This window comes from Gorilla gorilla, chromosome 6 (genome assembly GCF_029281585.2).
Source record: "Gorilla gorilla gorilla isolate KB3781 chromosome 6, NHGRI_mGorGor1-v2.1_pri, whole genome shotgun sequence".
In the NCBI taxonomy this organism is placed as follows: Eukaryota; Metazoa; Chordata; class Mammalia; order Primates; family Hominidae; genus Gorilla; species Gorilla gorilla.
In genome coordinates, this window is record NC_073230.2 from 84,876,976 (window position 1) to 84,895,451 (window position 18,476).

Here is an 18,476-nt window from a genome sequence, read left to right on the forward strand (position 1 = left end):
CCAGGAATTAAGTATATGATAAAGGTGGCATTTCAAACCAGTGGGGGAAAGATGGACTCTAATACATGGTGTTTAGACAGCTATGTAAAATGTAGAATTGGATTCATACCTCACATCTTACATCAGGATAAATTCCCAATAGATCAGATTTTAAATTTTGAATATGAAAAACAAAACCCTAAAAGTACTAGAAAAAAATACAGGAATATCTTTATCTCTTTAGCATGGGGAAGACCTTCAAATTATGACTCTAAGACCAGAAGTCACGAAAAGAAAGAATCATATAGGTGACTCTGTAACTTTTACACAGCAAAACAAATAAAAATGCGATCAGCTAGGTTGAAAGACAAACTTTTTTTTAAGAGATGGAATCTCACTAAAAGACAAACTCTTTAACGGGCAAGATATTTTCAACTTATATCACAGACAAGAGATTCATCTCCCTAATAATTTCAAGGAGAAAGATCAGTCCCAACAGAAAAGCAGGCAAAAGATGTGAAGAGAGAATCTATTAAAAAAAGAAAAAAGAGGCTGGGTGCGGTGGTTCAGGCCTGTAATTCCAGCACTTTGGGAGGCCAAGTTGGGTGGATGACCTGAGGTCAGGAGTTCGAGACCAGCCTGGCCAACATGGCAAAACCCTGTCTCTAATGAAAATACAAAAGTTAGCCAGGCATGGTAGCACGCACCTGTAATCCCAGCTACTCAGGAGAATGAGGCATGAGAATTGCTTGAACCCGGGAGGTGGAGATTGCAGTGAGCCGAGATCACACCACTGCACTCCAGCCTGGGCAACAAAGCGAGACCCTGTCTCAAAAAAAAAAAAAAAAGAAAAGAAAAGAAAAGAAAAAAGAAAAACAAACGAAGCCATCTAGACCTAGGTGGGTGAAAATCTACTGAATCTCATTCATAAAAATGTAAATTACAACTATACTGAGATTTTTTTTTTTAAGCCTAGAAAACTGACAAAAATCTAAACTTTAATAACAAACTGTTGGCAAGGCTGTGGGGAACAGTTTTCTCACACGTCGCTATTCTTGAGCGCGTGCCACGGTGTGACTCCTACGGGGACGATTTGTAGCTTCTATCATGATTGCAAACACATCTACCTTCCAATCCAGCAATTCCACTTCTGGGACTGCTTTGTATTTGAAATGTGCAAACCGAGCTACATAGTCCCAGTGACATTGTTGGTAAGAGCCAAAGAGTAGAAACAGCCCCAGTGCCCATCTTTAACAGGACAGGGTTAAGTGCGTTACAGTGAATCCAGATGGCCATATAATGGAATCATGGTACAGCTAAGATGATGGCAGTATCTTTGTATTGATATGGAAGGATCTTTGAGACATATTAAGTTGTTTTGTGTTCTTTTTTTTTTAAAGCAAGGTCAGCCGGGCGCAGTGGCTCACGCCTGTAATCCCAGCACTTTGGGAGACCGAGGCAGATGGATCACGAGGTCAGCAGTTTGAGACCAGCCTGGTCAACATGGTGAAACCCCGTCTCTACTAAAAATACAAAAATTAGCCAGGCACGGTGGCAGGCGTCTAACCCCAACTACTCCGGAGGCTGATGCGGGAGAATCACTTGAACCGAGGAGGTGGAGGTTGCAGTGAGCCAAGACCATGCCATTGCACTCCAGCCTGGGCAACAGAGCGAGACTCTGTCTCCAAAAAAAAAAAAAAAAAGCAAGGTCTGGAACAGTGCACATAGTATGCCACGTTTTGTGTTTTAAGAAAAGTGTAGGCTGGATGCAATGGCTCGCACCTACAGTCCCAGCACTTTGGGAGGCGGAGGCAGAAGGATTGCTTGAGGCCAGGAGTTCAAGACCAGCCTGGGCAACATAGCGAGAACCTGTTCCTATGAAGAATAAATTAAAAAATTAGCCAGGCGTGGTGGTGTGCACCTGTAGTCCCAGCTACTTGGGAGGCTGTGGTAGGAGGATGGCTTGAGTCTAGGAGTTTGAGGCTGCAGTGAGCTATGATGGCGCCGCTGCACTCCAGCCTGGGCAACACAGTGAGACCCTGTCTCTAAAATAAAATAAAGGTTTTTTTAAATTAAAAATAAGAGTCTCTGTTTGTTTTACTTGTATGTTCATACAGGAACTCTAGAAGGATCCATAAATAATAAGAACAGTGGGGATGAGTGGGTGGCAGAGGGGAGCTTTCCACTGAATAGTGGATGTTTTTATTTTAACTATGTAAATGTAGTACTGATGCCTACAATTAAATAGTTAAATTGGGTGCGGTGGCTCACGCCTGTAATCCCAGCACTTCGGGAGGCTGAGGCGGGCGGATCACCTGAGGTCAGGAGTTCAAGACCAGTCTGGCCAACATGGTGAAATCCCATCTCTATTAAAAATACAAAAATTAGCTGGGCGTGGTGGCACGCACCTGTAATCCCAGCTACTCGGGAGGCTGATGCACGAGAATGGCTTGAACCCAGGAGGTGGAGCTTGCAGTGAACCGAGATTGCACCACTGCACTCCAGCCTGGGTGACAGAGCGAGATTCCGTCTCAAAAAAAAAAAAGTAACAAAAACAAAGCAGAGAGAAAATGGCAGTGGTGCCATGACTGCAGCTCTGTGAGATTTACCTCTGCTCCTGGACAGGCCAAGGCCAGACGGGAGAAGCTTCGTGAGTTAGAGGGAGGGTCTGTTCTTAGACTTTGGTTTGTTCAAAAAGTAAAGATTCAAGGAAACAAACTGTCCCAGCAACAGCAGAGCTGCTTCAGGGCTTTGGTTAGGCAAGAATGACTCCCAAGCGGGCCGGGCTGCGTTCCCTCTCCTGGCCACCGGGACATCCTCTATGCGGTGACGCCAGCCGTCTGCTAGACTTGATTACATGCCCACCGGGGCCGAGGCTTCCTGAGAAGAGTAAAGACATGCAGGAAACTCACCGTTTTCTTCATCTTTTCCACAAAGCTGCTCTCTCTGACAGAGGAGGTCCTGCAAGACAAAAGTGTGCAATGAGCGTGGGAGGCAGGTGTCATGGGACACAGGTGTCACGGGACGTGGGTGTCCTTAGATGCAGGTTTCATGGGATGCTGTGGCAGCACAGGGAGGGGACATTCCAGCTTTGTCCCGTGCCACTCCCCAGGGGCTAAGCCAGCAGCTGGCCTCTAATCCAACACCAGGGCTCCCAGGCCTCCCGCACCAGCTCACCCTTCCCATTTCCCCTACAGTAAAGCCTCTTGCGACACCAGTGCTTTGCAAAGCCAAGACCTCTCCTGCACCCAGATAGATATGGGCTTGTTTCCCTCAAGGAAGAGCCAAGGTTTCCACTTCCCTCTTCCTCCCCACCCACAGCCCAGGTCCCCACGGCCTGACCTCAGCCTGACCTTCCACCTCTTCACCTCTTCCTTCTCCAGCCCCTGCCTCTCACATCTGCCACTTCCCTGCTCCGCTCTTCAACAGCTCCCACGACCCATGGGATCCGGGCACACGAGTCCCCTCAGAGTCTGTCTCCAGCGTCACCTGCCACTCCCCTCCACAAACCAAGCTTGATGCCTAATTCACACCCCCTCCCTGCATGGTGGCCTCAGAATCCTGTGCACGCCATCGCTTCCACCCAGAGCCTTCCTGCCACACTCCCCTCACCTGGCTGACCCCTGCTCCGCCCTCAAGGTCCTGCGCAAGGGTCAGCTCCCCTGGGATTCAAAGACCCCCTTCGCTTCCCCTGCACTGGGCCACATTTCATTTTTCCCTTCTCTGCGTTCCTGGGACTACAGCCCTTACCTGGGTCCGTCCCCTCCAGAGGGCAGCCTGGTGCCCGCCAGCCTCAGGATCAGGCTGGGGTGACACAATCTTCTGTCCACTGTCCACTTCTGGCCTTCTACCCCCGCACCACCCCTCACCCCGCCCCATTTTCTGTTCTTCTGTTTTCTTCTGACCCTTGCCCCAAGCCTGCAGGGCCAGAGGAACAAGCCCAGTGCCCCTTGCCCAGGACTTTCAAGCTGAAGGAGGTGAAAAACGCTGGCTGAATACAGCAAGGTGGGAAACACCTTCCTCTGGGTGGCGGAGATTTGACATATGGCCATTCTGAATCAAGTGACAAACCTGAAGATGAAAATACATTTTTGTATTTAAAATGACATTTTTGGTCGGGCATAGTGGCTCATGCACGTAATTCCAGCACTTTGGGAGGTTGAGGCGGGAGGATCACTTGAGTCAGGAGTTTGAGCCCAGCCTGACCACCACGGCAAAACCCCGTCTCTACTAAAAATACAAAAATTAGCCGGGCCTGGTGACGCGCACCTGTAATCTCACCTACTCAGGAGGCTGAGGCAGGAGAATCACTTGAACTAGGGAGGCGGAGGTTGCAGTGAGCCGAGATCACGCCACTGTACTCCAGCCTGGGCAATAGAGTGAGAATCTGTCTCAAAAAATAAAATAAAATAAAATAAAATAAAATAAAATAAAATTTAAAATAAAATAAAATAAAATAAAAAAATAAAATAACGCCATTAAAGGAAGGAAAGGCAAGCTGCAGTGTGGGAGAGGATATTTGTAATGTACTTATATGTGGGCAAAAGACTTTGATCGAAAATGTAAGAAAGCCCTACAAATCAACAGGAAAAAGACAAATCCTCCATCAGAAAAACTATCAAAAGACTTGAAGAGGCATTTTCTTTTTCTTTTTTTTTTTTTGAGATGGAGTCTCGCTTTGTCGCCCAGGCTGGAGTGCAGTGGCACGATCTTGGCTCACTGCAACTTCCAAGAAGAGGCACTTTCTTAAAGAGAGTATCCAAGAACCTAGCTCAGTGGCCGACACTTGTAATGCCAGCACTTTGGGAAACCAAGGTGGGAGGATCACTTGAGGCCAGTTTGAGACCAGCCTGGGTAAAACAGCAATACTCTATCTCTAAAAAATAAAAAAAAAAATTTTTTTAATTAGCCCGGTGTGGTGGTCTGTGCCTGTGGTCCCAGCTACTCAGGAGGCTGAGGTGGGAGGATCCCTTGAACCTGGGTGTTTGAAGCTGCAGTGGGCGATGATCTCACCACCGTGCGATCACATGACCGTGCAGTGCGATCATAGCTCACTGCAGCTTCAAACACCCGGGTTCCAGCCCGGGAGACAGAGGGAGACCCTGTAAATCAACCAACCAACCGATATAAACAAACAGAAGTGGTACATGTGGGGCCCGACTGATTGATTTTGAAGCCTCCAACAATAAGGATAATTAGAACAGCTACACCCTGAGTAAGGGGACCCCAGAAGAGCAGATATTTTAAACAAGAGAAAAGTAGCCGATTCTGAACACCCCTCCCGCAGTGGCCCGGCCCCATTTCCCACCTCTCTGGGCTACGCTAAGCTACTCACATTTCCACGCGGCTCCCTGGGCCTACAAGGCCCTTCCTGTGACCCCTTCCCACCTTCTACTCATCCTTTACCACAGAACTTAACTTTCCCCTCCCAGAGGCCGTCCCTGCCCCTCACGCAGCAACGCTACTGTCGCCGTCTTCGCTGTGGCACACACACTGGCCGGCCAAGGCACTTTACTCTGCACATTCCCATGGCTTAACTGGAAGCCTGGGTTGAATAACCTTGGGGGCTGTCTGTGTATCCCTGCCATGAGCGCGACGCCTAGCACACGGCACAGGACGCCGTGTCTCCTCCTAGGGTGGCCAGCCCTGAGTTCTCTGTCCAGCACGAGGCTGGCAGGGGCGGACTAAGAGGCTGTTGAAGGCACTTCTCACTCCCTAGCCACCTCTGAGGTCTGATCTGGCATCAGCTGAAAAGCCAACCCCTATCTCTACTCAAAGGACAGATGCTTCCAGGGAAGTTCCATCTCCAACAAAGTGGATCTGAAGATTTGCTGAAGAAAAGGACAAGAGCAAACTCCAGTGCCCCGTGAGTGCCTGGCGGGTAACACAGGCCAGCCGGGTAGGGGCACGGGAGGCACTGCGCCAGGCACCGAGGGCATGAGACTAGAACGAAACAACCTGTGACTTCACAGGCCCAACCCTCCAGCCAGGGGAAGACAGCCTCCGAGGAGGATCCCAGCAAGATGGGAAGAGCCACGTGGCAGGGCGGACCTGGCTTTAAATCCTGGCTCTGACACTAGACAGGCACGGGACTGCACAGGCCCCGCCCCTCTCGTGCCCACACTATTATTAAAGCGCTGCATCTGGTTATTGCAGCCTCCCCGGTGCCTGACTGGGGAACTTGGTTAACACCCAGTAGAAAAAAGGGCATTCCCTGGAAGGCGGTCAGCCTGTGATTTCAAAGACATCCATGGCACAAGGTGGCATGTGCTAAGACCACATAGATGGATGGCACAGTTCACGCCACAGGGACGGATGGGACAGGACAGGTTCACGCCACAGGGCTTCAAAGGGAGCAGACGCTTACGGCTGAAGAAACCAGGAAAGGCCTCTTGGACGAGCTGGGCTGTCTTCTCAGGAATAGAAAACGGCCCCCTGGAGAGACAGCCCCACGGGAAGCGGGCTGCCAAGGGATGGCAACTTCTAAGCTCGGCTCCCGTCCCAGAAGCCCAGCGAGTGGGTGGGGAGGAGGGCTTCCATGTGACCTCCTGACGCAGTTGGACAAAGCAGAATGCCAGGCTGGCTGGCCCTGGGAGTGGACAGGGGAGCCTCTGGGCTGGAACGTCAGAGTGGACAAGGTGTGCCAGCCTGCTCTGCCCCAAGGCAAGGGTTCACCCAGGAAGTGTGAGTGGTCCAGGGGGGAAAAGGGAACCCAAGGAGCTGGAGACGGACCTGTGCCTCTAGGTCACCGGCGCAACACAGAACAATTCCTTCAAGTTCCTGCTGGTTAAACCCATCCTGCCGGGGAGGGTGCCAGGAAACTCCCTTCCCAACCCAAGGCCCTGCTGGGGGCTCCAAGAAGCAAAGTTCACGGGCTTAGCCCGAGAGGGCCCACACTGGACTGCTCTGAATGGGCTCTATTCCATCGGAGGACTTCAGACCTGGATTTGCATGGGGGACCTGATTATTTATAGGCAGAGAAGAGGGTGCATGAGGCCTTCCTGGTCTCCAGTCCAAATTCCTTCCTTTGGAAGCAGGGAAATGCAGCGTGCAAGTCCTGGACCAGAGGGGCCACCAGTGCCTAGGCCTGGCTGAGTCCCTCGCCAGAGACAGGGGCAGCAACCCTGGGAATGGCTGACCTTGCTGTTAACTCCAGGCAGCCGCATCTTCAGGCCTCCAGCAGGTCCCCGCCAGGAGGAAGTCTCCCACACTCGAGTGAGGGTGCGGGCGTCCCCTGGCCAAGGGGCATGAGGGCAGTCTGCCGCCAGGGACAGTGTCAGGAACTGACCTTCTCAGAGCGGGCTCCTCAGGTGGAGACGAGTACGTGCACCCCATGGCTTCTCACTCTCAGCTCCAGGACTTAAGGAAAAAGGAGGGTCACAGCTCTCTCCTGGACACCAGCAGGGGCCAGCAGATGGAAAGTTCGGCCCTGTGCATCCCCTGTTCCGTACTGGTGGGGAAGTTGCCTGGGCCCGTGGCCTCAAAGTGCTCCTGGACACCCCAAAGTCCTCTCGGAATCTCCCTGAGCTCCTGCCTGCGTCTGCCCCCACGAGCCTAAGAACTCTGCAACATCTGGAGCCCCAGCAGGCAGGACTCAGGATTCCAGAGTGAAGCCTCCCATGAGTCCCTGCACCGGGCATGCACCCCTCCTCCCTCTGTATGGACCGAGGGAAGGAGAAAACCTTTCCAACCCCGACTCGGGTCTCCTTGGTAACTGTTTATATCAGAGCCCTTCTCCCCACGCCCTCCCCGTTTCCCATTTAAAAAAAAAAAGGAAGTCATGTCTGCGGAACAAAGCTCTTCTAGGCTCTAGAAGACAGCCTGCAGGTTGCTATGGCAGGGCTGCACTCCATAAAGGAAGCCACACTGATCCCGCTGCCAGGGCACCACACAATCACATTAAATTAAGTCTGGTCCCTGTCTTCCCCCACACAAAAGAACTGCGGGCAAACAGAGCCTAAGACACTGGGTCCATGTCAGCGGGGAGCATCCTGTGTGCCATGAAAGACACACCTTCCCCTCCCATCAGGGCAGTTGGGGAAATGCCTGGCAAGCTGGGCTCTGTTTGCAGTGGTGATGTTCTGTCTTGGGGAGCACCCTTCTGAGGTTCCCGAGTGCAAACAGCCCATCCGAAAGCCCAAGGCTCGGCGGGGTGCAGTGGCTCACACCAGTACGGCACTTTGGGAGGCCGAGGCGGGTGGACGCCATAGCTCAGGAGTTTGAGGCCAGCCTGGGCAACATGGCAAAACGGCCTGTCTCTACCAAAAATACAAAAATTAGCCGGGTGTAGAGGTGTGCACCTGTGGTCCCAGCTACTTGGGAGGCTGAGGTAGGAGGATCACTTGAGCCTGAAGGCTGAGGTGAAGGTTGCAGTGAGCCAAGATTGTGCCACTGCACTCCAACCTGGTTGACAGAGTGAGACCCTGTCTCAAGAAAAAACAAACAAACAAAACCAGAAAGCCCAAGGCTCCAGCCGTACAGAGGTGGCAGCTGTCCCAGGCCTGGAGCACACAGACCACATGGCTCCAGAATGGAGCATGAAAGGTTCCAATTAAGGCTCTCCACGCCTAAATTGGGTGCAGGATTCTTTCTGGGTTCAGGATCAGAAGTCAGCTGTAGTCTACCGCGTGGGGAAGATGAGAGAGGGCAGGAAAAGCACTGAGTCACTTGGACCGAGATGAACCGAGATGTGCGGTTCATTTTGTTCCCGTCTCAGGCGACGCTGAGGAACATTTCTGGAAACTGCAAATCCAGTTGGATTTTCCGCAGTGGACTCGATTTCTCCTGAGACTGTCCCCTGCCCTTAGCGACACACAGGGAAGCTGCTTTGGACCAGCTCCCTTTCAGAACCTAGCGTCTACTGCCAAGTTCTCCAGGCTCCAGGGTCATGGGCGCCCACGGCGAGAGAAGGGGTGGCGGCTGAGGCACAGGGGCACGATGGCAGCAGAGCTGGGGGCAGCCTGCTCTGGCAGGACGGAGAGTGGGCTCTGCTAGGCGGACCCAGATTTCTTGACCTTCAGAGCCTTGTGGCATGGGGCTAATGGTTGGAAACACCAGCCTTTGGTAAAACAGAAAGTGGTTTGCTGGAGCTTAGATAGAAGCCAGCAGCTGTCTCTGCGGACAGGGACTCTGATGAACACGTGGGGAGGGCACCTGCTGGAGACAGCTGGCTACAGGCAGGGGGAGGTGAAAGCAGGTGTGAGTGGCCACAGGTCAGAGACAAAACAGGCGAAGGGAATGACTTCTTACTGAGTGCCTACTGCATGCTGGCTAGCATTCAAGAAGCTTTCTATTTTATTTTGTTTAATCCTCACCACCCTGTGCAGTGCGCAAGGGTTTCTATCCACCTTGACAAGGCAGTGAGGCTGGGGGTGGGTGAAGCGGTAATTCAACTCCAGGCCTGTGAAAGCTCCAGGGCCCAGCGGCCCAGCACCCGGGGTTCCTGTCTGCTCCCCAAGCAAGGTCCACCTCCCCCGGCTTTACCCTGTCTGCAGTGCGCCCCGGGCACGTTCAGGCAGCACATCTCACAGCCCTTCCCAAGGATCCTGGGGCCGTGTCCTCAGGACGCTCTAAGGCTCTGGTGGGCTGCCGCTCCCTCATTCCCCCTGACCATGTCCTCCAGCACGTGTTCACATCAGGACTCCGTGAGCAAGTCTGTGAAGCTCAGAAAGCCTGCTGTGCTGTTCCACACACGCAGAAGCCTTGATGCTCTTCTGACGACCTCAGCAGTGACCCTGAGCCAGGGGGTGGCCAGGACTAGGGCTAATTTTCCAGAGACAGAGAAGAGAAACTCAGGGTTATTCAGCCCATCGGTGACAGAAAGAAAAGGCCATACCCTCAGACAGTAAGATCATCTGATCTGGCACAAAGTGGCTCTGCTATTGTGTGCAATCAAAGGGGATGGAAAAGAGGGGCGGGCTGGGGTGGCCATGACAAGAGCCAGGGGTCCGAGGGAGCAAAAGCATGGTGCAGGAAGCCCCAGGCTGGAATCCCAGCTCTCATGTGCTAACGCCAGCCTTGACCAGGTCACTCACCCTCTCCTGGAATCAGCACTGCCATTTGTAAAATGGGGATAAGAACATCACCTATGGTGGGTGATGAGGGTCCCAGAATTATGTTTTCAAAAGCCCTGGCTTGGAGCCCTTTCTCTGATCCACTGACACCTGCATTTGCACTCGGCTCTCCATCTGTGCCGAGTGGCCCTGGTCAATTTCTGCTAGGCTGAGGCCAGCAGCCTCCTGGCCCATCTTCCTGCTTCCAAGTCAGCTCCCTCCACTGCAGCTCCAAATGGCGCTTCATGGGGCCACCGCTCTCCAGACACCGCCCTCCTACACAGGCTTCCCCAGCTCCCTGTTAGCGTCATCCACATATGTCATTTTTTTAAATTGATTTTTTAGTTTTTCTAGAGACAGGGTTCGCTCCATTGCCCAGGCTGGAGTGCAGTGGCGTGACCATAGCTCACTGCAGCCTCCAACTCCTGGGCTCAGGCAGTCCTCCTGCCTCAGCCTCCCAAAGTGCTGCGATGACGGGTCCACACCACCATGGCCAGCTAATTTTTAAATTTATTTTTAAGTTTTTGTAGAGTCGAGGTCTTGCTATGTTGCCCAAGCTGGCCTTGACCTCCTGGCTTCAAGTGATCCTCTCGCCTCAGCCTCCCAAGTAGATGGTATTACAGGTGTAAGCCACCATGCTCAGCTAAGATACATATATCAGAACATCACACTGTATACTTTGAACTTACATAATTTTAAATATATGTATAAAATTTTTGTCAATTATGTCATTTTAAAGCTGGGAAAAATAAAATTTACAAAGGAAGAAAAATGCTGGCCTGGTGCAGTGGCTCACACCTGTAATCCCAATACTTTGGAAGGCTGAGGCAGGCGGATCACCTGAGGTCAGGAGTTCGAGATCAGCCTGGCCAATATGGTGAAACCCCATCTCTACTAAAAATACAAAAATTAGCCGGGTGTGGTGGCAGGCGCCTGTAATCCCAGCTACTCGGGAGGCTGAGGCAGGAGAATCACCTGAACCCGGGAGGCGGAGGTGGCAGTGAGCAGAGATTGTGCCATTGCACTTCAGCCTGGGGGACAAGAGCGAGACTTAGTCTCAAAAAGAAAAAAAGAAAAATGCTTAGGCTGGGCATAGTGGCTCACGCCTGTAATCCCAACATTTTGGGAGGCTGAGGTGGGTGGATCACTTGAGGTCAGGAGTTCAAGACCAGCCCGGTCAACATGGTGAAACCCCATCTCTACTCAAAATACAAAAATTAGCTGGGCGTGGTGGCAGGCACCTGTAGTCCCAGCTACTCGGGAAGCTGAGGCAGGAGAATCACTTGGACCCAGGAGGCAGAGGTTGCAGTGAGCCAAGATTGTGCCACTGCACTCCAGCCTGGGCCACAGAGTGAGACTCCATCTCAAAAAAAAAAAAGAAAGAAAGAAAAAGAAAAAAACTTAGATGCTCTGATAAATATATATAATTTTTGTCATTTATACCTCAATAAAGCTGGGGAAAAAAATCCATACCCCTTGGAAGGTCCCAAGGCCCTCTAAGATGCTCTCCTGTGTCAGCTCCCTCCATGACCTGACTTCCTTGGTGACCCCAACTCCTTTTATGACCTCTGACCCCCCACGACCCCTGACTCCCTTGGTGACCTGTGCCTGGGCTCTACCAGCATGTGGCTCCCTTGGAACAGCCCCGCGTGTCCTTGCCTCCCAGCCTCCACACTTGGCCTCCCAGGCTCCTGTTGGGGCATCTCATCCCTGACACACCCCCAATGGGGGATACCCCTCCTCTGCATTCCCACCACCCCCCAGGCCGGTAGAGCACGTGTCCCACTGTGCCATCCACAGCTCCCTCTCCTGCACCCGACAGGGCCCAGTGAAGTCAGGAGGTCAGACAACATGCGCTCTGCACGGCAGTTCCTGACAGCCCATGTCTGGAGTTTCAAGCACTTGTCAGAGTGACAGAAACCTGCCCCGTCTCATCAGGGACCAGGAAAGGAAGGAGAGGAGGCGAGGTCCCTTTGGAGGTCACGTGGCAGCAGAAAACCCAGAGCTGTGCTTGCAGAAGTGGCAGAAACACCCTGGCCCATGTCCTGGCCGTTCCCACAGCAGCGGGAGGCAGTGGGCCCCCTGCACCGTCTACTCTCATGGCCACAGGCTTCCCCTAATGCTTTCCTCTTTGCCAGTCTCATTTGTGTTTCTCTTTTCGTGCTTGATGGAGCCAAGGACCTCACTACAGAGAAAGTGACCCTGAACTGGATGTGGCAAGACCCCCAGATCCACTTCCCATCTGTTAGCACTCAGGAGATAAAAAACAGACACGTGATGCTGGCAGCCCTGACCCCCGGCCTCCCAGGCTTTCTGTCAAGGGCAGGCCCCAAAAGGAAGGTCACTCAGGAAAATGAGATCTTTTGTGGCTTTTCAAAAGCAATCTCCAGGGGGACGTAATCAGGAAAATCCAGACTGTGGGAAACTGTGATACAAATGATGTTTCAAGGAAGAAACGGGATGGAAGGGAAGCTTAGGAATGGAAAGGGAGCTGACGTGTCGCTAAGGAAAAACCGCTGGCACAGCAGCCCATGGTGCTATCATTCCATTTACGTGACGCTTTGGAAAATGTTAAACTACAGGGACAGAAATAAGATTGGCAGTTGCCAGCGGCTGATTACCCGATGGAGGAGAATGATTGCAAAGAGGTAGGACAGGACTGTTTTGGAGTGATGAAATGTTCTAGATTTCGATTATGATACTGATTATAGAATCACATACATCTGTCGAGACTCATGAAATGGTGCACTTCAAGAGGAAAATTTTGGCCCAGCGCAGTGGCTCATGCCTGTAATCCTAATCCTAGCACTTTGGGAGGCTGAGGCAAGAGGATCACTTGAACTCAGACGTTCGAACAAGACCAGCCTGGGCAACATAGTGAGACTTTGTCTCTACTAAAATTAAAAATAAAAATTAGCCGAGTATGGTGGCACATGCCCGTAGCCCCAGATACTCAGGGGGCTGAGATGGGACGATCCCCTTAAGCCTGGGAGGTAGAGGCTGTAGTGAGCCCTGATCACACCCCTGCACTCCAGCCTGGGTGAAAGAGCAAGACCCTGTCTCAAAAAAAAGGGAGGAGGGGGGCATTTTACTGTATGCAAATTATACCTTAATATACCTGACCTCTCCCAAACGAAAGATTTATTAATCAACTGCAGTGTATGGGTCATGTTTAGATCCTGAATTAAACAAACAAAAACTGTTAAACAAAATCAAACATTTATCAGTCAATCAGGGAACTATGAATAAATGTTGTCTGGGTATCTAACGATGCTGAAGAATTACTGTTGACTTTCAAGGTGTGAAGATGGCGTTGTATGTTCAGAAAGGAGAATACTTGAAGTTTACTTTTTTTTTTTTTGAGACAGGGTCTCGCTCTGTCACCCAGGTTGGAGTGCAGTCGCACAACCATGGCTCACTGCAGCCTCAACCTCCTGGGCTCAAGTGATCCTCCCACCTCAGCCTTCTGAGTAACTGGGACCACAGGCATGTGCCACCACACTTGGCTAATGTTTGTGTTTTCTGTAGAGACGGGGTCTTGCTATGCTACCCAGGCTGATCTCGAACACTTGGCTTCAAGTGATTCTCCTGCCTCAGCCTCCCGAAGTGCTGGGATTACAGGCATGAGCCGCCATGCCTGGCGAGTCCTTGAATTTTAGAGGACTGAAACATTTCCTGATAAAATATGACATCTGGGGATTGCATTAAAATAATCCAGGACTGGTGCGGCGGTGGGGGGCAGCGGAAAGAAATAAGACCGGCGAGGAGTGAGTAGCTATGAAAACTGGGGGCTGGAGGCGTATGGGGTCCACTCTCCTGTGCCCTACACTCTGGTGTTTGAAATGTTCCATAAGAAGCTTTATTTTTCTTTAAAGCACTCTAGCGTTCCAGGAGCAAAGCACAGGTGCAGGGGGCACTGCAGAGCTTCTCAGGGCCAGTAGAGGCAACATGAGCACAGCAGCCTGAGTTGGCTGGAGGGTCAGAGTGAATGCAGCGCACAGGCCTCATGCAGAATGGGGCTGCTGCTCAGCTGCCCCACAGTTGGTGGGCATCACTGCGGGTCCAGTATGACCAGATCCTCTATTTTTTTTTTTTTAAAGAAGCTATAAGTCTAAGTTTTTATTTGATACTGCCTTTTTTTTTTTTTTTTTGGTCTCACTCCGTCGCCCAGGCTGGAGTGCAGTAGCGTGATCTCAGCTCACTGCAACTTCCACCTCCTGGATTCAAGCGATTCTCCTGCCTCAACCTCCCGAGTAGCTGGGATTACAGGCACGCGCCACCATGCCCAGCTAATTTTTGTACTTTTTGTAGAGACAGGGTTTTGCCATGTTGGCCAGGCTGGTCTCAAACTCCTGGCCTCATGTGATCCACCTGCCTTGGCCTCCCAAAGTGCTGGGATTACAGGTGTCAGCCACCACGCTGGGCCTGATACTGCCACACTTTTTAACGTTCTAATTAAAATATTTTTTAAAAAAATACTGTGTAAGCCAAACCCAGCCTGGAGGTCACGGGTTTCCCTAGAGGCAGCCACACATACAGATTTAGCCTTGGTTAATTCAACGGCCATTCTCTGAGGAGCTTCCCTCCGACAGGCGGCCCCGCACTAAGGTAGGGACCCAGACGGAAATGGGACGCTCTCTGCACCATGGGAGGCAAAAATACAAATTCCATCACCAAGAGGGCACGCCATGTGGTGTTGTTCCATAAGGGTGAGCAAAGCTGCCGGGCCCATAGGAGAGAGAGCCCACAGGAGCCCTGGATCCTGTGGGACTTTGGATCCTACAGTGAGTGATCTCAGAACTTTGCAAGGCTGAGGCAGGGAGACTGCTTGAGGCCAGGAGGTTAAGACCCAGCCTGGGCAACAGAGCGAGACCATGTCTTTAAAAAAAAAAAATAAGCCAGGCATGGTGGCATGTGCCCGTCACCCCAGCTACTCAAGAGGCTGAGCATTCCCTGGGGCTCCCTTAGGGCACGAGCTGCCCCAGTGCGAAATGCTCTGTTCAGAGGTGCAACCTGAGTGAGTGGGAGTGGACGTGAAAGAGTCATTATTATTTTATTATTATTATTATTATTATTATTTTGAGACGGGGTCTTGCTCTGTCGCCCAGGCTGGAGTGCAGCAGTGTGAGCTCGGCGCTCGGCAGCCTTGGCATCCCAGGCTCAGATGATCCTCTCACCTCAGCCTCTTGAGTAGCTGGGACTACAAGCGTATGCTACCGTGCCTGGCTAATTTTTGTATTTTTTCCGTAAAGACAGGGTTTCGTCATGTTGCCAGGCTGATCTTGAACTCCTGGGCTCAAAGCAATCCACCTGCCTCGGCCTCCTGAAGTGTGGGATTCCAGGCGTGAGCCACCACACCTGGCAGGAAGAGCCATTTATTATCATTACTGCTACTATTAGTATGAAAAAGAACTTGTTGCTCATTACCACTCCTCTCTAACAAGTCATTAATTGCTATTACAAACAGTCCAAAAGACCTCCCCGGGAGGGATAAAACAATGTTCATGGAATAGAAAGCTCAATATTGTAAGATGTCAACTCTTCCCATATTAATATACAGATTCAATCCAATTCCAACAAAAATCCCACTGGGTTTTTTGTTTTAAAAATGTGTTTGGCCCGGTACAGTGGCTCACACCTGTAATCCCAGTATTTTGGGACGCCCAGGCAGATGGATCACTTGGGGTCAGGAGTTTAAGACCAGCCTGGCCAACGTGGTGAAACTCCATCTCTACTAAAAATACAAAAATTAGCCGGGCATCATGGTGGGTGCCTGTAATCCCAGCAACTTGGGAGGCTGAAGCAAGAGAATCACTTGAGCCCCAGAGGCAGAGGTTGCAGTGAACTGATATCACGCCATAGCACTCCAGCCTGGGTGACAGGGCGAGACCCTGTCTCTAAAACAAAATAAATAAATGCCAATTCTAGAAGCCACCAGAAATCATGGTGAGAATTCCTGATATAGCCCTGGGCCACATACCTTCCCCACACTAAGCCCTATTACTCCCTACTGCTCTGTGGCTATAACAGAAATCACCTGTGCTCACTGAAATACCGGTAGCCAGGGACACTGATATGGGATTTAGAATAGGAGATCTAGGCTTGAGGCCTGGTTGTATCAGCTAGGTGACTTTTCTGAGCCTCAGTTTTCTCCTATTTTTTATAGAGACAGGGTCTTGCTACGTTGCCCAGGCTGGTCTCCAACTCCTGGGCTTAAGCAATCCTCCTGCCTTGGCCTCCCAAAGAGCTGGGATCACAAGTATGAACCACTACACCCAACTTCCTGCTTTGTAAAATAACATCTACAGGCTGAATGTCCCTAATCTAAAATCTGAAATCTGAAACTTTTTGAGCGTCAACATGATCCTCAAAGGGAAGAATCATTGGAGCATTTCAGATTTTCAGATAAGAAATGCTCATCTGGTGAGTATAATGCAAACATTCCAAAGTCCAAGATCTGAAACACTTCTGGCCCCAAGCACTTCAGATAAGGAATACTCTCCTTGTAGGTAAATTAACAAATTAACACCACCCTTTTTTGTTTATTGTAGAGATGGGGGGGGGGTCTCTCTATGTTGCTCAGGCTGGTCTTGAACTCCTGGCTCAAGCAATCTTTGTGCCTCAGCCTCCCTAAGCACTGGGATTACAGGCGTGAGCCACCATGCCAGGCCTATTAACACTATTTTAGGAGACTAACACTATCGTAGGAGGCCTATTAACACTAAATTAGGAGCAGCATGGCAAAGTAGAGAAAACATGGCTTGTGGAGCTTGCAGACTTCATTCAAAAGCCAACTCTGCTGCTATTTAGAAGTTAGGTGGCCTTGGGCAAACTCCGCAATCCCTGGCACCTCGGTTTCTTCATCCGCAAAATGGGCTGCTCATGTCTTCGTGGAAGGGCTCTTGTAAGACTGGAGACGGTATTAATAAAAAGGATAAAAATAATAACACACTCCAGGCATGGTGGCTCACGCCTGTAATCCCAGCACTTTGGGAGGCCGAGGCAGGGAAACTCCTGCTTGAGCCCAGGAGTTTCAGACCAGCCTGGGCAACATTGTTAGATGTCCATTTGTACAAAAAATATAAAAATTAGCCAAGGGTGGTGGTGCACGCCTGTAGTCCCAGCTACTTGGGAGGCCAAAGTGGGAGGATCTCTTGAGCCTGGGAGGCGGAGGTTGCAGTGAGCCGAGATCGTGCCCGCGTATTCCAGCCTGAACGACAGAGTGAGACCCTGCCTCAAAATACATAAATAAATAGTAACAATCCTTAACACCTGAGAGCCTACTATGCACCAGGAACTGAGCAAAGAGCTCTATGATGGATTAACTTAGTTTTCACAACCTTATGAGGTAAGTACTACTACTACCTCCAGCTTACAGTTGGGGACACAGACTTGGAAAGATCAAGTCGCCTGGCTGATGTCAGATGGCTAATGTGGGAGAGTCAGTACTCAACCTTGGGCACCCAACTTCAGGGTCCAGAATGTAGCCATGGTACTAGAAATATTTGTCTTGTATAGCGTACAGGTAAAAGCCCTGGCCGCAGCAGGCATCCAGCGTGATTTAATGAGGGAAGAGAAAAGACTCTGGAAACTGCATATCTCCACACACATAAGGTTAGAAGATCATGATTAGGTGGAGGGAACAGAGTTTCAGCATCCTGGCAAAGAGGAACAGTGAGAATCAACAAAAAAATACAAGTGCTTTGGGACCCCACAGCTCCCACAGTCTACAGGTTTTATGTCAACTTCCTCTTGTAAGGCCAGGGAGGTGACAGCCAGAACAGATGAGCTATGAGAGGAATGCTGCCTCCCTTGGTGGCAGCTCCGCAGGCTCCCAGGGCCAACCCACGTCCTCACTCGGGGTGGGGGGGGGGTGGAACTTCCATTTTACAGATGAGGGAACGAGGGCCAGTTCAGGAGCTGGGTCCTGGACCCTGGTCTCTTTATCTTGAGTACTACTACGCTTTTTTATCAAAAGTACTATTCCACACCAGGAATGCACCGTGTACCAGCCCTGGGCAGGATGGGCTGGATTCCAGCTGATCTGCCCTTCCTATCTCGGGCCCTCTGCTCTAAAGTCCTTTCAGCTTCAGGGTGTGGCACTACCTTTAAGAACCTGCCCAACACCCCTCCTGCAGGACTCGGTCTGATCCCCGCACCAATTCCTTCTCTCTTAGAGCTGGCGGAGCCTGTCTCTCCAGCCTGTGCCCTGGGCACATCCCATAACCTCTCTGAGAGCAGAAATGAGGCAACCCATGCTGCCTAACGCACGGCGCTGTTGCAAGGAGGCCCTGATTAGACAATGTAGGTTAAAGCAGTTCACAAAGCATTTCTCAAAAGTACACTGTGGCCGGGTGCAGTGGCTCACACCTATAATCCCAGCACTTTGGGAGGCAGAGGCAGGCGGCTCACCTGAGGTCGGGAGTTTGAGACCAGCCTGGCCAA

The 18,476-nt window shown here is 51.1% G+C and overlaps 1 protein-coding gene across 1 annotated transcript in view; it reads right to left on the reverse strand.

Annotated features, from left to right (window-relative positions):
- Window positions 1-18,476, reverse strand: part of POR (cytochrome p450 oxidoreductase) — a 71,165-nt gene that overhangs the window by 11,493 nt on the left and 41,196 nt on the right. The window contains exon 3 of the mRNA XM_004045609.3: window positions 2,892-2,940. Coding sequence (XP_004045657.2) covers window positions 2,892-2,940 — 49 coding nt within the window. The remainder of the gene's footprint in view (window positions 1-2,891; window positions 2,941-18,476) is intronic.